Raw genomic sequence first — 23,198 nt, 5'->3', positions numbered from 1 at the left:
CATTTGGCCCCTAAGTTCACCGGAATCCCTGTGCAAATCCCTGGTGCTTTCCCAGCTGTCTTGGTATGTGGATGAAATATAGAATTACACACAAAGGAGGAGACAAAGGTATATAAGTAAACAGTGTCTGATGTGTAGAATAGACGATGGCTTGATGCCCTCTGCTGCTACTTTCCATGAACTGGATATTTTTTTTTAAGTAAGGACGGGAAAACTTGAAACAAGACTCAGGGACTTGCTGCCCTAATACAGGGTAGTAATTCCTGTCTCTGTCTCCAGTCCGTCACATTAAGATGAGTTACTTTATGTAGGCTTTACCTAACCAGGTTCGTTCTCCTCTCTCTTCCTCCCCCCAGCCCTTAAGAGGTTTTTGTGAAGATGTTTTGCATATAGTACACAATGGGTAGCAGGCAATGGTAAAATTTTAGCCTTTGATCCCTCTTTTGCATTTTCAGGGCAGGAGTTAACTGTGCCTCAGCCTGTTGTTCCAGCAACACAGTGTTCACTCATACTCTTTTGTGATTTGCAGAATTTCTTTGGCCCAGAGTTTGTGAAAATGACGATTGAGCCATTCATCTCCTTGGATCTACCAAAGTCTATCTTGGTAAGAAAGGGGCTGTTCAGCCATCTGTGGCAGGGGAAGTATGTTAAACCAACAAATGTGTTTTTATCACAAGCGTGAATGTTGACAGATTTCATTTCACAAAATGCAGACTAAGAAAGGCAAGAATGATGACACCAGGCGAAAAGTAAATGTGATGCTTCTGAGCGGGCAGAAGCTGGAGCTGACCTGTGACACCAAAACAATATGTAAAGATGTCTTTGATATGGTCGTTGCCCATATTGGCTTGGTGGAGCATCACTTCTTTGGATTGGCTACTTTAAGAGGTAAGAATAACTACTAAATTATTTCTTCTGTCCTTATTCAGTATTCCCTTGAAGGAATATTGTTCTTATTAAGTCACTGTTAGTCAATGGAAAACTTGGCTGTTCGGTGCCCAATTTCAGAGTTATAAATCTGGTCATTATCCTCCATCTGGAGCAAATACTTGGTTTTAATGCTTTTACCCATGTCCTTGTCTTTCATGTTTGTGGCAGACAATGAGTTTTTCTTCGTGGATCCTGACATAAAGCTAAGTAAAATAGCTCCAGAAGGATGGAAGGAAGAACCAAAGAAGAAGAACAAGCCTCCTGTCAACTTCACTCTGTTTTTTCGCATAAAGTTTTTTGTGGATGATGTCAGTCTTATACAGTGAGTGTATGAAATTTTTTGTAGCCCCTTAAACCCTAAATTTGTGGACAGCAATGGAGTATTAATCAAATACTGGAGTACCAGAGGTGGTGTGTAAGTTTTTTCATGGTTTTGTTTTATATTCCTGTTCTAGGCACACGCTGACCTGTCACCAGTACTACCTGCAGCTGCGGAAGGACATCCTAGAGGACAGGATGCACTGCGATGATGAAACAGCCTTATTATTAGCATCCCTAGCTCTCCAAGCTGAGTATGGAGATTACCAGGCAGAGGTACATCATCAATTTCACCTTTGATCTTGTTGAACTGTGATCTTGCTGCTTCATTAAAGACTGGACTGTGATCTGCCACACGTGCTCCACAGCTCTCCTCCAGACTGGAAGCTCAGCTGGTAGCTCCTGGCAGATTTTACTGTGAGCAGGTGTTCCTAAAGTCTAACACAGATAGTTGCAGAATTTAGTTCAAGATCTGGGTGCTAAAGCCTTTTTTTTCAGTGGAAGTAGGGTCAGGCTTGAATATGGAGAAACTGATATGAAATAAGCTGTGGGTCATGATGGGGATTGTGATTCCCTTCCCTTACTCAAATCTTACGATCCTCTGAGTTATAATGTATAGTTGTTTGTAAAAACAAATGTTTGTGCTTCAGTCGTGCTCATAGGGCAGTATATGGAGGAGCCATCACAAGAATATTTCGTGTTGCAGGTGCACGGCTTGTCCTATTTCAGACTAGAACATTATGTCCCAGCAAGAGTGATGGAGAAGCTGGATCTATCCTACATCAAGGAGGAGCTGCCAAAACTGCACAGCACTTATGTGGGTGCCTCTGAAAAAGAGACAGAATTAGAATTTCTGAAGGTAAGTGGGCAGCAATTGGCTTCCTTCATCTGTGACTGGAGAATTCCCTTGTTGGAATATGGGTGCATGAACTTCAAGTGAAAGCACAGTATAACAACTCAGGGTCTGAGTAACACTGAAAGGAAGAAAGCTGAAAAGATTTTGTCCAAAAGACACATCATAACAAACAAAAAGAAATTGTAACCAATGGGAAGTTCTCTCACTTTTTTTCAATCAGTAGTCTTAAGCCAGCTAAAAGCAACTATTGATCCTTGTGTTTGCTCTAAAGGAAGCTCTGTTTATGAGGCAGCACACTCTGTATTCCCCATGTCTTTTGTGCTTTCTGTAGAGGGGAAAAAACCCATAAATTACAAAAAATTTTGTTACAGCTAATGCTGTGTGTGGCACTTGGTATGAAGCAAGCCAGAAGCACTGCCAAGGAGAATTTCTTGTGCAGGTTCTATGTAAGATGATAGGAAAGCCATTATCCTCAGATATATTTGGATTATTCTAAAAGGACCCATTGAGAAATCTAATTATGGTGTTTGCTCGTGGGATAATAGTCAGGTTGTGCCTTGATCAAAATGAGTTCAGAGGGTGAAGGACTGCTGTTTGAAACACCAAATAACCATTACACTGTAATTCCACAGGCACAGTGTGTAGTTCCACCATCTCCTTGAGTATGTGATGGAAGAGGCACTCAGCTGACTTTATCCATTCTTAGTCTATTGCTCATTTTACAGAAGTATTCTTGGAACTTAATCACAGAGAACAAAGTAGGGGACATGATCCTAGCTAAAACCTAGCCTGGCTGGGGATCTGGTGGGGGCAGCAGTTAGATTCCTGTGGTTGATTCATTACATCAGTCCCTTACACCAGTACTGAAGAGACAACAGGGATTAATAACTGGGAGTGCAAAGTGAGTGCAACTGCATATGATGCCTTAATATGATCACAGAATCGCAGTGTTAATTTGATTTTGCGTTTAAAAAATGTGTTAATAACTAGTGCATCTGTCTAGGTACAGTTTCTTGCTAACAACTGCTTTGTGCAAGTTTGATTTACTCACACATGTTCTCTGTTTGTGCTTTCCCTGCTTGATTTTAATAAACATTGGGTTCATTTGCTGCAGTTTGGCAGGTCAAAAGTACTACCAAGTCTTAAAACCCTGAGCTGATGTGTGTCTGTCATAATGGCTGTAAACTATAAGTAAACGGAATCAGCAGGCAGAGAGGGTTATTTTTGCAAAAATCCATACATTTATATCCATACATTAAATGAAAACTTTTATACAGTGGTGTGAAAAACTTGTGATGGCCTTAACTTCATACTCATAGAAGTTTCATTGCATTGGTCGGTACAGTTGTGCCAGAGGCTCACAGAATATGGGGTTCACCTTCATCACGTGCTGCCTGAGAAGAGATCCCAAACAGGCATCCTTCTGGGAGTGTGCTGCAAAGGAGTTGTCATTTTTGAAGTTCATAATGGTGCCCGTACACCTGTACTGCGCTTCCCATGGAGAGAGACAAAGAAAATATCCTTTAGTGTAAGTTGGTCTCTTTTCCTCTGTGTGTACACACCTCTATCTGTGTCTTCAGTTACTGTGAGTTTTGTGTTGGTCGTTTTTGCAAATTAAGCTGCTGTTTTACAGCATAATCTGACTGTGTTTTGTGTAGCTGTTGTATTATGGGATTGAAATAGGAGTTTTCATGTTTTAAAGGTTTCATTTTTTTCCTTCGCTTGCATGGACAAGGATGGTGAAGGAGCAGCAGACTGAGAGTCCTGCATTAGAGGACTGGGTACAGGCAAATGCCAGTACTCAGTATGACTAGGAGATGCACCTATGTTGCTTTCAAGTTCTATTTCCAAGGGTAGTTAAGTTAAATGATAATAGATAACAGGCTGACACTTGATCTGGACAATACCAGCCAACTTAAGTGGGTTGAACTGTAAGAACTGTAATCTGGTGATCATGTGACAGTTTTTAATGAGTCATTGAGCTTCAAATGCTAACCTTTATAAAGGCATTGAAAACAGCACTTCTAATTCTGTCTGATACCTTATTGAAAAGCTACAGCCTATTTCATCTGTGAGATGGTTTCCGCTAGAATTGATAAATTGAAGTTTAAAAATCACTAAAAAGATAAGTTCAACACCTGGAACATTAACTGATACATTTGGTAATTAGATCAGCTTTTAGTTATTTTTTTCTTAAATGGCAGCATCCCTTGTGACTTCCTCAGGGGTCTTTGAAAGCCCCATCCTGCAAAATGTAATAGTTCTGATTGTCATTACTGAGCACTGACAGTAACAGAGACGGATTAAATAATAATAATGCACCTTCTCATCTAGCCCAGGAGTAGCTTTAAAGAACTACTTTGTAAATCTCAAATTACTTTTGACTCCTATTTTAACGGAAACCTCTCCCATCAGTGCATTTTGCTTCAGGAAAGTTTGAATGCTGTAACTGTGCACAAGCAAATAACAGAATTCTTTGTAGGCTAAAAGAAATAATTTGTCTTCAACTTTCTTCTTTCTCCATTGTGTAGAAGAAGAAAATAACTCTGCAGAACACATCAGATGGCATCAAGCATGCCTTTCAGACTGACAATAGTAAGACTTGCCAGTACCTTTTGCATCTCTGCTCTTCCCAGCATAAGTTCCAGCTACAGATGAGAACCAGGCAGAGCAACCAAGACACTCAGGACATTGGTAAGGACTGTGATGCTGTGTTAGTTTTTAATAGCAATCTAGATGTCTTTTTGTAAGGAGAAAAACTGAACTGGAGCTTCAGTAATTCTGCTGAGTGCTGTGTATGTGTAGATCTACATTTGGATGGTTTATACTGTGAAGAGACTACTAGCTAAGCTTGTTTAGATTTTTTTTAAGGGGTGAGAAAGGAGTTGGGAGAACACAGAAAAGCTGGCACACAGCAGCTCCTCTAAACTAAAAGGAATCTAAAAATAGGTCACTAATAGTACTTCCCCCTTTAATTAAAGGCTTTTGACTTTTTTTCATAAATAAATTGAAGATATTTCAATAGCAGGATTTTTATCTGTTGCTTAATGTGAAAGGGATTGGTTTGATAATGTGGAATTACAGCTAGAATGGTGTGCTCATGGGAGTGCAAGTAAATAAGGAGCATTCCATGGTGCTGTATCTCTCAGGTGTGGGTACAGCTGTCTTTATTCCACTTAATGTTGGGTGGACCTGGTAAGGAACAACACCAAGAATCAGTTTCCTTCATAATTCCCATTTCCTTCATGGATAATAGAAAATGTAAAGGCATTCTTTTTAGATAGCAAATGTTAACTGGATATTAATCGTTGAAAAAATCCCTCTGTACTACTAATTTATTCACTATTTGGAGCAGAGCTCACTTGGCTGGCTGGCCTTCAGCATGGTCTGGAAGTGCTGTTTTGGTCAATCTGCCTTCTCACGCTTTCTTTGTTCCCTGTTATCTGTCTGCATTCCAGCTGCTGTTAATCCAGACTTCCACTAGTGTAGCTGGGATGGAGTTTGACCCCATTGCTGTGGATATTGTGATCTCTAATTTAAAAAAAAAAACCGAACAGTAGGAGTGGGAAAAGGCATGTAGCAACTATCCAGCCTTTTTTCTGTTCTGTTGGGCTCAGCCAACTTCAGGCAAAGAAACAGGACCAAGAGACTTGAAGCCTTTGTACTATTCTCTGATTTAGAGTTTGCTTGTCCTGAATTGCAAAGAAAAGCAATACAGGAAAGGATTTCTTGGCTTGGCAAACTTGGTTGCTCTTGACAGATGGATTATGTGTTTTGCTGTGGGAGTCTGGAAAACAATAGTTTGCTTCTGTGCAGTACAGATCACTTGGAAATCAGAGGTCCCAGATTCCACCAGTCACTCATAATCAGAAGCAAACAAATAGGCATTATGGTTAATTCCATCACACTGATTATTAAAAGTAAAAACAATTAAAAAATTGCCTGTTGTCATAACTTCACTAAATCTAAATTGAACTCTTAATATGTTAGTAAAAGCTGGTAGTTGGGAGCACTCAGCAAAACAGTAAAGAAAAGGACATATATAACAGGAAAGAAAAGGACACTCTAGATTCCAGAAAGGGCATATGGAAAAACAAAAAAATGAAATGAGGGTTAAGTCAACCTTATGGAGGATGAATTTTGAGCACATGAGAATTTTCAGTTACAGGATTGGCAGAAGGTTTGAAAAAACTGATGTCTATATAGATAATGATGTGAAAGTATTCATCTGAAATCCATAGAAATTCTGTTTGATGTTCTCAGAGGGTAAATACAATGTCAAGAGAACATCTCAGCATGTTTTATTAGGGTACTCTTTCCCAGGATGGGAACACAGCAAGAGCAGGTGTCACTGATGCCTTCTGTCAGAGTCAGGAGACTGGGATTTGTGGATTTCTGGTCTGATTGGGCAAAATCATTCTACTGTAGCTTATCTAGTCTAGTGGCTGTGGCTAGAGGAGGTGTTTGGTGTGGACAAGGAAGTGGTAGTTGTATACTAATTCACCTTATGAAAGAACAGAAAAACATACCTTCCACAACTACATCTTCACAATCTGTATGCCTATTACAGAGAAAGCTTGAGTTACTGTGGCAGTTAATTCCTGCCCTGGGTACTGGAGGAAGGAGGATCTTTTGGAATGGCAGGACTGAGGCTGCATTTGCCAAATACACTCTCTCCTAAATGCCACAGTATTTAGCATTAAACCTCATGGGTGATGTGTACCAAAAAATAGTGTTTTCCCTTTGAGTTACAGTGCAGCTTTCTAAAGCAGCTTGTTTCCTACATGTGTGTAGGGTTAAAAAAAGCACGGGTTAAGCCTAAATCAGAAATATATATGCAGTTGAGGATTGCTTTTCCTGAGACTTCCCTGTGAACTGACTCCAGGACATCAGTGAAATTTATGAAGGGTTCAGGTGGCCTGATTTCCTTTAAAATCTCTAACCAGCCAACAAGTCGCCACAGCTTATCAAGTTCCTGTGTGAAAGCCAAGCCACAGGAACTTAAGTGCTAGCCTTAGGAGGCAGTTAGGATAATAGGAAGGAGCCCTGCTCAGCTTTGCTCTGAATTAAGAGGGGTTTAGGCTAAGATGTATGATGAATTTGCTTTCAGCTAAGAACAGCCACCCAGACAGTTCCCACAACTCAGCTGACAGTGATTTAATTACAGTCCAAAACCTCTTTCTTGCCGCTGCTTAAGGGAATCCTTGCTAATGAGTCAAAAAGTCTGGCAAGCCCCAGTCAACACTTTCTGTTTCGTGCTAGGATGTTTGTGGCAGGGGACGTCCTTAAGTGCACCTGAGTGGACTGGTGCTCTGTAACCAGGCAGAGATGCTGCCCCGCCCTCATGGCCTTGCAGGTGTACTGTAAATGTGGAGGGGCTCATGCAAAACAAAGAAATGCAGTGGATGAATGGAAGTTTGGTAGGATCTGATAGTGTGGAGATGGGGGAGCCCTATTTTTTCAAACCCTGGAAAAGGCTTTTATGAGCAGATTAAAGGAAGTGTAGTCTTCCAGGTCACTTGGCTTGAGGATATTACTTGTTTTGCAGAAAGAGATGATGTGCCTGCATATAAGGTACAGCACCCTGATGGGGAATATGAGTCTTCATGCTAGTAAGAGGATAAATATTCTGCTATTCTGTGTTTTTGGACTCTGGCTTAGTGTAGTGTCATGAACTCCAAACTCTGCTTCCTGAGCAAACTCCGTGGTGGGTGTTTGTATGTCTCTGTTGATGCTACATACTGCTAAGCATCTTGAGAAAATACATTTTGTGTGAGTTGGTTGTTTAAAAAGCATGCTTTACACAAGGTGGTCACAATAGCTCTACTGAATAACTTCAGTTGTTTGGGTTTTGGTTTGATTTTTTTTAAATTTCCACAGAAAGGGCTTCATTTAGGAGCCTGAACCTTCACGCGGACTCTGTCAAAGGCTTCAACATGGGCCGAGCCATCAGTACTGGCAGCCTGGCCAGCAGCACTCTGAACAGACTTGCTGTTCGACCCCTGTCTGTCCAAGCAGAGATCCTCAAGAGACTGTCCTGCTCTGAGCTCTCGCTCTTCCAGCCACTTCCTGGCTCTACAAGGGACAAGAACGAGAAGACTCCGTGGGAGGAAAGACCCAGAGTTATGAGCAAGTCGTTTCACGATCTGAGTCAGAGTCACATCTCTGTTTACCCCCCAAGGAAAAATGTTATTACTACTTTGGACTCTTCCCCCAAAAAAATAGAAGATATAATGGGCAGGGTCTTTCAGCAAATGCCAAAATTTGATAATGGATCAGCAGCAGGAGCATTAAAACCGAGCAAGTAAGAGTCTCTCTGACCACCCTGCAGTATCTTTGTGTACAGTCAATGTACATTTTGCATCAGTTTTGATTTATTATTCATGCCATTATTTTATTACATTGATCCTTCCCTCTCCCAACTTCCTTTTCCCTCTGTCTGGTTCCCCTTCTCTCCTTCTCCCCTTTAAGTTCAAAATCTCATGCAGGTTTAAGTAGAAGCCCTGAAAGAAAGAAAAATGAATCAGACTCATCATCCATTGAAGATACCGGTCAAGCCTATGTTGTAGGTCAGCATGCAAAAAATAATATTACTGTATTTACTAACTAACCTCTAAAATTGCTTTGGGTGTAATGCTTTGATATATTTATTAACTGATGGTAACATTCTGATTTCAAAGTGGGAGCAGAGTATCACATGTTAAAGCAATCCAGGCCATTATTGCAGTGAATCCAAAAGATCCTCCATTGGTAAGCACCAGTCTGTGCACAGGGGTGTAAAGTAAAAGCTGTTGCAGAAAACATCTTCCAGGTTGTCACTTCAGAGTGCCATTTGGTTGTATGGATCTTTTAATAATTTGCTAGTCTTCTCAGTCTGTTTGTGAATGCTGAACTTTTTTTGTGTTTTCTATGGAAAGGATGTAGGGAGTGATTTTTTGGAAATGACTGTTTGGCATAAGCTGTTGTTGGCTAGTGCCTCTGAGTAGTAACTCCACACTTTGGAGGCTTTATTTCTTTTATTTGTTCGGGGGTTTTTTGTTCAGATATAATAAGTTAGTTAAATTTTTTTTGCAGTACACTGGGTGTTTCACAAAAACACTTTTGTAGTGAGGTAAGCCAGATGTACTTACTCCATTTTCTTGGCAAGGATTGGAGTGCACACAAGTAGTCTTACTATACTTTTAAAAAAAAAGATTCAGAGCAGCTAAATAGATTTAAACTAACGTTGGGTTATTGAACATGAATTTTTAATATCTGTGTGTAACCAGTTTCTGGTTCTTGAAGGCTCCCTGTTATAACAACAGAAACTATAATGACTGAAATGTTTGTAGCCTTTGCTTGCTTGTTGGCTTTACTGTAATTACAGAACATCAGAAAAAGTGAAGGATGGTTAGCTTTCTGGGGATGGGGGTCAGTATAAACAAACCAAAAAAAAGCAGAATGTGACATCCCACGTCTGCCCCCAGTGCACTTGAAACCAGGACAGACTTGGGAATGATGCGTTTTCAGTACTGAGAGCATAAATGCTGGAGAGTGAGATGAGGCGTGCAGGTTCTGTAGTGACTGGTGGCAGCCATTTACCCTGTGCTTTTAGTTTTACAATTAATATGGTCATGTGCTTACCCATAATCTTCTGGGCAGCAGTTCTGGTGAGGATCTTAGCTACATGTCAGAAAGTCCTGCTGGATCACACTGCCCATGCTGAGGGACTTTGGGTGGTGAAACACATCAGATGAAACTTTAGGGGTCGTAGGTTTGGAGAAGGCCAGGATTGCTTTCCTAAGAAGCTGGAATTATCTTCCCTCTTTTACTCTCATATATTAGTGCATTTATTATTTTATCCTCTTTAAAGTAGGGCCATATTTGCTTGGCTGTGATAATTTCAAAGAAAATGTGATTCTATATGCAAACGATTTTAAATAGAAATAGTTCAAATTGCTTGTTACTGCAGCAGCTTATTTGTTCCTTTACAAAATCTTACAAGAGTACTGTTGTGTTGGTTTTTTAGGTTCAGATTAGATTCAGATGAATCAATATTCATCCAATATTGATAGAAAATTTAGTCTTTGACTTCATTGCTTAAGATCCATTGCTTTTATCTGAAGTTAAGCGTGGTCATAAAGGCCAAACCTCTGTCCTTCCTTTAATTCATTGCCTTTGCATGAGCTACCATCTATCTGAACCTTTAACTACAACCAGAGCACATGAGTAATTTGGATTTGCTAATACAAAGCTAGTTTTATGTTTATTCATTTTTTAAAGAAGTAGTTTGATATTGTGAATGAGCTCATGTGAACTGTGTAAAGTCTGAAATAATTCTTGGTAACTTCTATATTTAAAAAAATTTGATGAGTGTCTAATATTTTCGTTCATGTCACAGGTGTTAGCATGAATACTTCAGAAAATCATCTGTCATCAGCAGCATTAAAAGAGAGTGGTAAGTTGATAAGTAATCTGTCTATAGAATTAATTCAGTCAGTTTGTCACTCGTCGCTGCTGTACCGAGAAACGGCAAGAATCACGACACAAGTCCAAGGAGAATAGCTCAATTGAATTAATTATAAACCAGTTTATGTAACGTGGTCCACAAGAGTGGTAGGAGGTCATTGGTCCTTTGACCAACCACCCCTTAGAAGGATTGGCTGAGGTTCTCTAACACCCATTCAAAATATTTTTTCCAATATACCAAAGCAAGACTGGAAAACAAACCCCAGGTGCAGAGACAGAGAATTAGTTTACAAAACCTTCTTCACTGTTTCTCAGCTAGCCGTATGAGAAAGGAAAAACTTCACAAAATTGTGCAGCAGCTGGAAAATTCCTCTGCTCCTAGCTTTTTAGTATCTACAGTCACTTGCAAATACTTCACTGTTCTGCCAGTCCTGTGTCTTCAGTATTCTTAAGTGCCTCTGCCAGTTAGCTGGATAGGACCTTTTCCTAAATGCAACCCCTGATATTTATTTTGGATTGCTTCTTGGGCGAGGTTTAGACATCTGTGTGTAATATTTTTCGAATATGAATAGTGTCTGTTTAGTTTGGGACTGGAAGGGTGCTCTTACCTACCAGATCATGCTCTTGAAAGCTCATTTCCCTTACTTAGGAGGTTACTGGTTCTGTGTTATCTTTTTAGTTCTTTCGTTCTTTAGGCTTGATGTGGTTTTGTGGGAGAAAAAACTCCTTTTCTGGGTGATGTTCAGTCTGCTGCACCCTCCTGCATCACTTCTTCTCTCCTTGTACCAGTGTGTAGAGCTTAGTAGGTTTCTGCAGCTCTGGAATTGCCTGTTCCACTTAGGGCAAAAGTATCCCAGGCACTCCAGGATATGAATATCTTCTCTAGGAAACAAGTCCATGAGTTCAGACTTGCAGTATGTTGGTGTTTCCTGAAGTTTCTCAGGAGACTGGGCTTTTTTTGTTTCTTTGTTTGTATTTTGTTTTGTTTGCTTGTGGGGTGGGGTTTTTTTGTTGGTGTTTGTTTGTGGTTTTGGTTTTTTCTTCACCAAATTATTCTCCTTGGGTTTCTGAAGTGCCTGGGTCTGCTTCAGCCTGATGGGAAGCCTCAGGAGTCACAGAGTTCTATTGTGAGGATGGTCAGGTTTTAGAAGAGAATCAGCAGTTCTCTGGGAGTTGCAAATGGGGAAGTCAATTTAAGCAAGAGAGGTTTTAGTAGATGTTTCTCATTTTGGTTGGTTTTTAATGAAGAGACACCATTAAGAGAACTCACTGAGTTCAGTAACCTTTCAGTAACTTCATGTAATGACCCTCAGTTTCAATTTTACCAATGTGTTTGCATCCTCCCTACCTATGAACAGAGCATATAAACACAGATCTAAATACTTTCCTGAACTGAGACTAATGAAGTTGAAGATTCTAGGACTCAATTATGTTGTCACTCCACGAGACTGTGCTAACTGCTTTTCTTAGGAGGAATAAAAGATTTGCAACTGCGAAAGATGGAAGTGGGTTAGAAGGGTGGTGGAGGTTTTTTTCTGTCTTTGGCCATGGCTTAGAAGATGAAAGCTGGACCCACTAGATCAAAACAGCTTGTCAAGTTATCAGAGAAGTCATTTTTTTTAATGGAAAAGAACTTTAAAGTAAACCTGAAGGGAAGTGTTGAGGTAATTTCTGATCATGAAATGTTGGCTTTACAGCTGACTCTCTTCAAACAACACAGAACAGAGTTGCCACGCCAGAGAGAGAGATCACTTTGGTGAACTTGAAAAAGGATGAAAAGTTTGGCTTAGGTAAGTGGCTTTAAAATTGCTGTTGTCATGTATTTCTAGGCCAAAAACAAAATAAAATTTTCTGGTCTATATTTAAGCATTTATTGTAGGACTGAGTAAAGCAGTGCAGGCAGTAGCTGTATTTTGAAGGCATTTAAGTTACACTTTCTGCGATGTTAAGCAAGTCTGGTTTTCAGTTTTTCCGTATTGTAAATGTAGGATAATATTTATATTGTGAACTAGTCATCCTAGAAGTTGGCCTTTAAAGTTTGTCTCTGTGCTCAGTATAGAATTTTGTCTCTGTGGAACCTCACAGCTTAAAATGCTTTAAATGAATGCTTTTTTTTAAAAAAAAAGACACAATAAAGGCATTATGAGCTAATTGTGGAGTGTTCTTCTTACTCCTGTAATATCAGATGGAACACTGATTTGATGTTTAAGGAGCCTGGGAGATGAGATATTTGCATTACATTCCTTCCTCTATCACTGATTTTTTTTTTTCATAAACCCACATAATTTTTCCCCGTATGAGTAATGAAAAATTTGGTGTCAGTATTGTGCTTTAGGAAGGTTCTCTAGGGTCTCCGTAAGGACATTGTTCTGTCATTCAAAATCAGACTGTAGTGTAAATTTGAGAGGGGCAAAAAAGCCTACAAGACAGTAATACTTAGTCTTTACACTGCACAGTAATGTACAACTTGAGCAAAAAGGAAAAAAAATTAAAAGAAATGTACTATTTCTCCTCTTTCTTCCCCATGCAATTTGTGGTACTTTGCTGTTTTAGCTAGAATAGAGAAGACCTGATATCTCATCTGGAACATTCGTCCCAGGTTTACCTTGTAGAATGAACAGAAATAGATTAGAAGCCTCAAAATAAAACAGGGAGATGTAAAACTCAGATCTTAAGACCAGGGTCAGACATCTAGGTGAAACATGGAACAATGGAGAAAACCAGAAATTTTTATGTGATAGAAAACAAATTTTATCTGCTCAGGAAATGCACATTTCATGTCACCTGTTTGTGTGTGTTTCTCTTGCCAGAGTTACCTTCTGTAGCCTTTGCTGGAGTGTCCTGAACAGGCAGACAGTCTAAATTAATTGCTTAAAACAAGAGTATACAAAAAAGTTTAATCAATGCTGTTTGTTTCCATGTGGACTTAAATTTGAGGTGTCTGAGTTTTTTTACTTTATATTTATTAGAATGACTAAGTTTTTGTTTGTTCTAAAATGTGCACTTGTACTGTGTTAAGTTGCACAGCGATCACTGACATTTTTGTGTGCTTTGGGCCTTTTCTTCTTAGGCTTTCAAATAGTCGGTGGAGAGAAGACAGGGAAACTTGATCTGGGAATTTTTATTCATTCAGTTATTCCTGGAGGGCCAGCTGATTTGGAAGGAACTCTAAAACCAGGTGAATAGTGTAAAATTCCATCTGTGCCTCTGGGTATCACAGTTCCTTACAATGATGACCTTCAGTTACCTTCCAGATAATTTCTGAGAACTAGTGATACTTCTTTGTTAAACTATACAAAAACAACAGTCACTCAAATCAAAGTAAAAATGATAAAGCTTGAAGTAGCAGAAAATTGAAGTCACATATAAAAATAAGGGCTTTATTTTCTGTTGTCTGTCTTGCAGATGCATTGTAATTTAAATTTTTTAAAACTCAGTATCCATATTTTGATTTTTGAAAAAAGTGAAGTGGAACCGTATACTATAACCATAACTGTAGTGGGGGAGGAGGAGAAAAATGTGGGTTTTTTTCCTTCTCGTTTTAGTCTCTGTCTTGAACTGAACTGCATATTGCTCACTTAACTTCTGGTTTCTGCTTTTTCATCTGGTTTTTTTACAGCATAAGAGAAGGTAGAAATCTATGGAAAGATTTGGCAGGTTTAAAAAGAGGAAGTATTCATAACCAGTTCTTGTGGTCTGGTTAGTTTGGGTTGGCTTTTTTTGTTGTTGTTGTTGTTCAGGATTAGAGCTGCCTGTTCCAGCATCACTTGAAGTTTAGTAATTTTTAACCCATGCATTGTGTACAGGTTGTCAGACCTGTACTCCGTGTTGTCACTGATGGGTAAAAATGTAGATGTTAGGCTGTATCTGAACAACCCCTTTTGTGCAGGACACCGCCTCATATCCATAAACAGCACGAGTTTGGAAGGCGTCAGCCACCATGCAGCGTTGGAAATCCTGGACAGTGCTCCCGAGGACGTTACGCTTGTGATCTCGCAGCCCAAGGACAAGCTGTCCAAAGGTAGGGAACTGCAGTCGCTCCTGTAAGCAACCCCAGCTAGCGTGGGCTTGGAATTGGGTTCAGAGACAATGAAGAGATGTGTTAGGGTGACCTTTGGTGAGGGCACACCAGGTGCAGTGTGAACAGAGAGTTTTCTGTGGAATGTCCAGACGGGTAAAAACTTACTCGGCTGTAAGCTGAGAAAAGGGTGTCGTGCTGCAGATAAGGTGTTGCCAGCTGCTGATGGCTGTCTTGTCTCCTGGTTTTCAGCATCATCTAACACTGCTCATATCAGTAATGGAGCCAGGGGTTACTTGAGGAGGCCCTCTTCAGTGCAGGACAACGAGGCAGAGTCCTCTTCAGAAGAACACAACCGGTCCCGTGGTCACCAGAGGCCTGTTTCGGGAAGCCTGTCTGGATTGTCGGGAGGCAAGCGGGATGGCAGCATGAGCTCCCAGGATTCCAGGACCGAGAGCGCCAGCCTGTCCCAGAGCCAGCCAGCCGGGTTCTTTGGCAAACGTCCAAGTGGGAGAGCCCAGCAGGATGCCCAGCAGTACAGTGATTCCCAGGCTGGGGGCTCCAAAGTGATCGAGAAGAGAAGATCCTCATCGGACAGTACTCGAGCGAAAAATAAAAGGCCTGGAGTAGTGGAGCCTCTGGAATATTCTGACCGAGGGGATTCTGACATGGATGAAGCAACTTACTCTGGCAGTCAGGAGCAGCAGCCAGCTAAAAAGGCATAGTGGATTTCATATGAATATTTCCCATCAGTGGGATAGTGGTATTGAAATAGCTGTCTCTGGGTGTGAGGAAAGAGAGCCTAGCCTAGCCTGCAGCTAATGCTAGTAGCTGATTTCCAATAGCATGGTGATTTGTTCAAAATAAACGGGGAAAATCACTTCTGTAGCTTGAATCAACTTTGCAGCTTTCCAATGTCACAGGATGTGTCTTACTAGAGGCAGATGGTGCTTTGAGATGAGCCTATAGTGTACTTGCTGAGGCTGTCGGAAACCACCTTTCAGTTCTGTGTGTTTGCCCAATATGCTCATAATCTAGTGAGCACCCCTAGAGGTAAGTTTATTCACTTGGCAGATAGAGGAAAGTAGGAGTGATACATCTGGAGTGGGTAGCAGCAGAGCTCATTGTCTTCTGGGATTGATCTAATCCATGAAAAACTGCTCTTGTGCATTAAAGTTCAGCAGTGAGTCACGCTCTTGAGCAGACACAGCTTGCTGCTTCACCTTTCCAAAAGTGCACAATCACAAGTACTACAAATTTATTTCCAGCTTGCAGTGATTTCTCTGTTCAGCTGATGGAGGTTATTCAATTAAATTGTGGCAGCTCATGCTAATTAATCCAACAGACTCTAGGCTGCTGTAATACTGAAGTACTGCAGTTTCAGTGTTCTGGAACCCACTCACTTTGCCAATAAAGACTTGGCTGCTAAAGGCCAAGCATATTTCTGTGCTAAACCTGTTCAATGGCAGGAATGGAAGAGTTGAAGCAGTGAGCCTTGAGTCTTACTAATTGGTACTTTGCCAGGTGGACTCCTTCTGGCTGTGTCTGACTCAAAACCCCACCCTTTAGGGTCTTACCTGTGAACATCCGTTCTAAAGGCAAATCATTGTCTCTTTTTGTTTTGTTTGTTTCTTTTTCTTTCTCTCTCTCTTTTTTTTTTTTTTTGTAAATAAAGGATTCTTCCTCATGGAATACAGCAAACAAAGTGAATTCTAAAAAGGTTTCTGCAACATTTCTTAAACCTGGAGATATCTTTGAGGTTGAACTAGCAAAAAAAGATAACGGCTTGGGAATAAGTGTCACGGTACTGTTTGACAAGGTTTTTAGATGTTTTCTCTTTTTCTCTACTCCCAGCAACCCATTAAATTGCTAAATTACAAGGAAGCAAAATATTTTCTGGAAACACTTTTAATTATATAGATTTATTGATGTACGATTAATCTTACCAAAGCTGAAAAGTAGTCCTAGTAATTTATATCCCGTTTCTTGTCATCTGCCCTTTTAAGTAATTCTTGTTTTTTGTTTTATGGTTGGAGCCCCAAAGTCCTAATAGACTCTTATCACAGATGCTACTTTGTGACTACAAAAGGCAAGATGGTCTTTGTCCCTTGCTACCTAATCCTGTGGCAAATTTGCAAGGAAGGAAGAGAGAACCCTCCCAGACTGGCACAGCAGGCAGTGGAAGCAGCAGTGTTATTTTTGAGTATCTGTGCACGCTCAATCACATTCACCATGTTCAGGGTTCTCCCTCTGCTGGAGAAAAGGCAGAAACCAAAAAAACTGCATAAACCCAAATGGGACCTGGCTGACGCTGCTTTCTTGCAATATGAGACAAAATATGTTTTTTAAGACTGATTTCTATAAGATTTTATAATATATATAAAATTTTATATATGTATATATAAGGCTATAAGATTTTGAAGGTAGCTTTATGTTTAGGGCCTGTCATACTGCAGAGTGGCACTTCAGGGAAGAAGAGAATAATTTACAATTGAGATGCACACATGTTCCACTGCTTCTCTCCTTGTATTAAAAAATACATTTTAATGTATTGTAATATTCAGCTATTTTCAGTGGAGGAACAATTTGCAAGCCTATCACTGTTTGCATATGTATGGCTAGGAGTGTAAGAGGAGCATAATGAAATTCTGTTATTTTGGCATCCCAGGCTATTCCAAGTCATGTTCCATTGCTTGAGACAGTTGGAGGAAGAGAGGCTGAGCAGGAGTTGGTCACTGAGTAGCATCAGGCCTGCTGTGTGCATGCATTGGCTTTGTAGAGATGTTAGAAGATGCCAGCCAATGCAGAGATTTCCCTTAAGGGGTGACCAAGTGGCGTCTTCACTGACCTTCGCTTTTCCACCCTCCATTCTGCCCCCACATTGTTTTCCTGTGCAGTGGTGATGAGGAGAGGCGTGCAATTAACTGTGGGTTAAGTTTTCGCATGTAGTCCTGGGTGCTTTGGGAGTGAACATTAGCACACTGTTGCTCTTCCTCTTCCCTCCAAGTCTGTGGAGCACAGTGAGCCAGAATCACACAATGGTTTAGGGTGGAAGGGACGTTTAAAGATCACCTAGTCCTACCCCCGCTGCAATAAGCAGAAAGACCAAGGCCCTCCAGAAACAATGTCAGTTCAGCTTGAGCAGTTTTTTACAGCTTAGACCTTCAAACTTGTCTGAGCTGAGTGAAAGCAGCACTCCTTAATTTCCTGTTACATCAGAGAAGTTGTGTTGGAGTAGGACACTGCATGGGTGTGCATCTCCTGCTTTGGCATGCTGTGCTCTTGCACATCTGTGAGCTTTGGTGTGCATGCAAGCATCTAAAGTCTGACAAAATGCAGACATGCTTCTGCTGAAGGACATTTATTTGTGTTTTGTGCATTTGCATTGTGATGCATTGTGTTTTTACAATCTTCCCACCCCAACTTCATTCATAGCAAATTGCATGACTGCACAGAACATGCTTGATGTAACATTTTGGTTTTGATAGTTTGTCTGGGTTTTCTACATGCCAGTAGCCCAAATGCTTCCTCAGTAGAGTTTTCCTTGTGTGATGCTGTGTTTAATTACTAAGTATTCTAACTGCAAAAAGACTAACAATCCTATTTTTACTCTCTATTTAGGGTGGTGTAAATACTAGCATAAGGCATGGTGGTATTTATGTGAAAGCGATTATTCCCAAGGGAGCAGCTGAAGCAGATGGCAGAATAGAAAAAGGTAGTATTTCCATTCTTTTAGTGGGGACTCTTAATGTGAAAAAAGGGCAGAGGACTGTCTGTGGTGGACTTGAGAATATCCTGTGGCTTGGAGCTAGCACTCTGTTTGCCTCATGTCCTTGTACCTTTTTCACTGGGAAGAAGAGCTGTTTTTCCAAGCTGTTGCAGTTGTCATTTTAAATATTGCCTTGATAGCTAATTCTGCAGGTGAAGATTAAAAAACTGATGTAGAACAACTGCAGAACTAGGAATGCTGAGGCTGTGGAGAGGAAAAATAGGAGATAGGCTGTGGGATTTTTGTTCTCTAAAGCAGCCTATGTTAAGGGAGAATGCTTCCCTGTTCCAGGCACAGAGAGACACGGCTTTGTATTATTTGTGGCCTTCTTGCTTGGCATGCCTGGCAACTCAATACAGAAAATGCTGTAATTGTTATGGCTCTTCGTATTCGTAAGCCAGGCCACATTCTTCACTAAAGTGAGCATTCCCACTGTGGACTAAGACTTATTCTAAATAAAGAGTCTGAGCTTTGTGGCAGACTGTCATTCTGGTGGTTAACACTAGTTTTGACATGGGATTATCCCACAGAATCATTAGATTGGAAAAGACCTCTGATTTGAACCATATAATATATTTGCAAAGTTCTCTTCTTGACTCAGAGCATGAAGGGGAGGGAGAATTTCCATAAATAACTGTCCTTGATAGCTCAGACTTGAAGGTTTCTGTGCACCACAGATGTTTTATAGGTGATGCTCTGCCTACTTCTTCTTGAATTATTAATGTAGGTGACCGTGTGCTCTCTGTCAATGGGATTAGTTTGGAAGGAGCTACCCATAAGCAAGCTGTTGAAACACTGAGAAACACTGGCCAGGTGAGTGGCTGCTGCTTCTACTCCTGTCTGTGGTAAACCAGTTCTCCATGAGTGAAAAGAGGTAAAGGAACTTCAAGACTGGAATTCTCCCCAGTGTTGTTGTGGTTAGGTGTGTTTTCTTAGACTCCTTGGCTTCCTGGCACACCTGAAAATAGCCAGTGAGTGTACACATTGAGAACTGCTGAGGACTACTACTTGTGTTCACTTTATAAAATATTTTTAATCCCCTGTACAAATGTGCAAATGACACTGTCTTTGACACCTCTTAACACCCTCACAACTTTATTGGAAGAAAACCCTTTCTTACTCTATTGGCAAGTATCTTGCAAGGCCAGTTTTGTATTTTGGAGGTTGTCATTTAACAACCCTTAAAAATACGGAATAATTGGAGGATATATATGGGATGGGGAGTGTCTGTAACATTTGCTGCTGTAAAAGTGTTTACCCTGAGAAATTAGAAGGAAGCATGTACTCTAGACTGTGCTATCTCTGTGGCTGTTGCCAGTTAACTGGGGAACATTTCACCTCTTTAGGTGGTGCACCTGCTGTTGGAAAAAGGTCAGCTTTCAGGGGCCAAGGCTCATGCTCCAGTGACACCACAGTGCACGCTCCCAAACCAGGTGGGGCAGTGTGAGCAGCAGGAGAAGCCAGCAACAGAATCTACAAATGCCAAAGATTACAGCTTTGTCACTGCAGGTCAGGTCATGTAGAGCAATTGTCTTAACTGTCAAAGCATCCTTCAGTTCCATAATATTTTCTTCACTTCTTAGGATGGGAATGGAGCGGGTAAGAATCTCTACTAAGCCCTTGCACATAATGCAGTCTCTTTCTTTTTGTGCTGTTGTGTTTAAGATTTCCTTTCACATCTTGGTTACTTTGTTGAACTGCTATTAAGTGTTTGCTCTCTCACTGTTGTTTCCAATTTCACCAGCCTTACATGCCAAGGGTGTAGCAAGGTTGGAGTAAAGGGGGTGCTGCTAAGGGGTGCCAAGGGGAATTAAGATAGTTATATATAAATGAGAGGTTCTGTGGGTCCTGCAGTTCCTGTCTGGATGAGGGAAGACATCAAGAGCTAGTTGAATAGAGAAAGATTTGTGCCCCTGACTAGAGATTGACATAATTCATCCTCTCTTGCTGGTGACTTGTGCAAGTGAAGGGACGCCTGCCCAGATGGCAGAACCACTGCAGATACAGACTTTGGGTCTTCTTGCATAGGACCTATCCTGTCTGCCAGGAACTCCAGTTGCTGCTCTCACTAATGCCTGATCAGTGGCTGGAATGGTCACCCTGTGCTTTAAAAGGCTCCTTAATGGACTTCCTAGGGAATAGTCCTTTGGAGACAATATGCCTTTCTGCATATTGATGTTGTCAGGCCAAGCAAGCAGACTGGGAAGTTGTGATAGCTTTTTGTCCTCTTTAACCTGGAGGGGTCTTTTAGGTAACGCTTCTGTTCAACACAGTGAAAGAATCATGTGAGGGGGAGATTGCACATTGTCATGTCTGGGATAAGAGCACCAAACACTCTGTTCACGGCCAGTGCACTGTAGGAAATAATGATTTAATGTTTCATTTGCAGACAACACATTTGAGGTAAAGCTCTTGAAGAACAGCTCGGGCCTTGGGTTCAGTTTCTGCCGTGAAGATAACCTTACCCCGGAGCAGCTGGGATCAACTATTGTGAGGGTGAAGAAGCTCTTCCCTGGGCAGCCAGCTGCAGAAAGTGGGCAAATAGAGATCGGGGACGTCATTCTGAAAGTGAACGGGGCATCGCTGAAGGGTTTGTCCCAGCAGGTTTGTACCTATAGTAGTGAAGCTCATACTGTGGTAGTCCTGCAAGTCTGCATCTGACAGTGAATCCCTCTGTGGCCATAGGAAGTCATCTCTGCTCTGAGGGGAACGTCTCCAGAGGTTTCTCTTCTCCTTTGCCGGCCGCCATCTGGAATACTGCCAGACATCGATCCTTCATTGCTGGTAAGGTGTATGGCATGTGACTTTTTGAAGGTTATTTGCTATTTGAGGTTCATTCATTCACTCTGGTGGGTTGGTGGGTTAGTTAAATGCAAGATGCAGATGGAAAAATGGGGAGAGGGCTCATAGAAATGAGGTTCTTGGAATAAATCCCTTAGGAGTGCACTAACCATTTTGTGGCAATGTTAAAGGAATGCATGGCTTGAAGATTTTTTTTTTTCCTCCATTTTGTGACCTAAGACGTGAGAAATTGGTTTAATACAGTGTGTCTGAGGTGGAGATTTCTTTGCAGCCCAATGTTTTGAAGTTGATATCAAGTAGAAATTGGATATTTCTGTGATTCTGTGAAGGATATTCTGCAAAACACCAATTTGTCTGGTGTTGATGCATGTAAAAGCAGGGAAAAGGTTGTCCTATTTACCTCCTGGAAACTAGAGGTGTCCCAAAGAATATTTTCAAAATGCTCCAGTAAATGAATTGAAAGAACAGAAGGCCATTTTAGGATGCTTGAAGAAGTGGAAATGAAATGTGTTTCAGCAAAAGAGAGTGTAGAAGACAAATAGCCTGAAAATTAGGCTCTTCGTAATACAGGAAAGTGTAAAACTAATGGAGACAGGTCTTCAATTTAAGTTCCCCAGGGAATTCATCACAGCACTAAGCCTGCCAGAGTTCAAGAAGTGTTTGGACAAGGCTCTCAGGCACAAAGTGTGATTCCTGAGGCTGTGCTGTGCAGGGCTTGGATGATCCTTGTGGGTCCCTTCCATCTCAGGATACTCTATGATTCTGTGATTCTGAGTTACTTTAACATTATTTTCAAACAGTAAGATCATTCAAGTCTGATGAGAGAAGTTTAAATGTACAAATACACATTTAAGTGAAGTTAGGATTGGAGTAAGAGATAAGCAACTGAGCAAACTAATAATACAAATAACTACTCCTGTAACAGACCTGTTTGTAATGTGGAATAACAGGAAATTTAGTAGAGCTTCATAGAACTTTAACAGGAACTTTAATAAAACAGTGCATGTATTAAAAGAAGAGGAAAGTCAAAATTTTCTTTATAACATTATCACAGATTGATGTGTTCATGTACACAAGAATCTGGCTATAAAAGCATAAATGAAGCTTTAAAACTTTTTCTGTCTGCTGGCTGGCATAATTCTTGGGAATGTGTGACAATTGGCAAAATTGTTATTCGTTCTTGTGGGAGTCAATAACTTGGTTAACAGTCGCCATTTGGTGTAAAATATCTTAGTTTTTGTAGTCTGTTATTGTTGCTTTTTGGTTGAGAGCTTCTCTGTTTGCCTCCTGTGAGATCGATTTGACTTCAGGAGCTCTCTGAGCCTCAGCTTCTGGTTAGAAGGGATTGTATAGAAGACTGCTGGGCGTAGCTTAAAAGCATCTGTCAGTAGGTTTTGTGAAGCTAAAGGCAAAAGTATTTTTGTTTTCCTTAGATGACTTTAAAGGTTATTAGCAGCATATGTTTGAAAGTTTTGCACACTTTGTCTTGCCCAAGTTGCATTGAACGTTTTGAAACTGTGCTATGATATGTTTACACAGTTCAGTCAGTGGCCACTGACTCCTTGATTTTGGTAATTTTATGCAGTCTTCGAAACTTTCTTTTGTCATCAGAACTTGATTATGATGAATTAAATGCTTTTTCTCTTGCAGACTCCCATCCATTCACCCCAGCAAGTTTTTCCAGAGGTCAGCAGAGAAGTCTCTGGTCCATCAAATGGAGAACAAGGTGACAGCTCAGATGAAAATGAAACTACTGATCTGAGCAAGAAAAGGCTGAAGTCTCCCTCCAGAAGAGACAGCTACAGTGACAGCAGCAGAAGTGGTGATGAGGAGGTGATGGACTCAGCAGCGCAGGTGGGCCTTGGCTGGAGTTCTGCACTGTACCAGAGCTCAGGGGAAGCTGAGGCACAAGCACAGAGTCAGTATGAGGCACACCCTGGTCAGAAGGATGCTGTTCGCACCATCCTGTATCCTGATCAAGAGGCTCCCGGCAAGGCAGAGCTTGAGGACAGGTATGCTGCTGATAATGATCCTCATCATACTGCAGAAATGTTGAA

The 23,198-nt window shown here is 40.9% G+C and overlaps 1 protein-coding gene across 6 annotated transcripts in view; it reads left to right on the top strand.

Annotated features, from left to right (window-relative positions):
• PTPN13 (protein tyrosine phosphatase non-receptor type 13) overlaps positions 1-23,198 on the top strand; it is a 113,421-nt gene that overhangs the window by 74,290 nt on the left and 15,933 nt on the right. For 5 of the 6 annotated variants that reach the window (XM_039550574.1, XM_039550573.1, XM_039550575.1 and 2 more), the window contains 21 exons: positions 530-604; positions 714-888; positions 1,099-1,252; positions 1,386-1,524; positions 1,955-2,107; positions 3,450-3,632; positions 4,636-4,798; positions 7,985-8,408; positions 8,576-8,673; positions 10,485-10,541; positions 12,250-12,342; positions 13,623-13,730; positions 14,442-14,573; positions 14,823-15,289; positions 16,246-16,389; positions 18,192-18,285; positions 19,067-19,152; positions 19,686-19,848; positions 20,729-20,943; positions 21,025-21,123; positions 22,792-23,153. In XM_039550574.1, the coding sequence (XP_039406508.1) occupies positions 530-604; positions 714-888; positions 1,099-1,252; positions 1,386-1,524; positions 1,955-2,107; positions 3,450-3,632; positions 4,636-4,798; positions 7,985-8,408; positions 8,576-8,673; positions 10,485-10,541; positions 12,250-12,342; positions 13,623-13,730; positions 14,442-14,573; positions 14,823-15,289; positions 16,246-16,389; positions 18,192-18,285; positions 19,067-19,152; positions 19,686-19,848; positions 20,729-20,943; positions 21,025-21,123; positions 22,792-23,153 (3,584 nt within the window). The remainder of the gene's footprint in view (positions 1-529; positions 605-713; positions 889-1,098; positions 1,253-1,385; positions 1,525-1,954; positions 2,108-3,449; positions 3,633-4,635; positions 4,799-7,984; positions 8,409-8,575; positions 8,674-10,484; positions 10,542-12,249; positions 12,343-13,622; positions 13,731-14,441; positions 14,574-14,822; positions 15,290-16,245; positions 16,390-18,191; positions 18,286-19,066; positions 19,153-19,685; positions 19,849-20,728; positions 20,944-21,024; positions 21,124-22,791; positions 23,154-23,198) is intronic. The other variant, XM_039550572.1, reaches the window with a different exon arrangement.

This window comes from Corvus cornix, chromosome 4 (genome assembly GCF_000738735.6).
Source record: "Corvus cornix cornix isolate S_Up_H32 chromosome 4, ASM73873v5, whole genome shotgun sequence".
Lineage (NCBI taxonomy): Eukaryota > Metazoa > Chordata > Aves > Passeriformes > Corvidae > Corvus > Corvus cornix.
The sequence above is the reverse complement of the archived record's forward strand: the minus strand, read 5'-3'. Positions and strand labels throughout refer to the sequence as shown.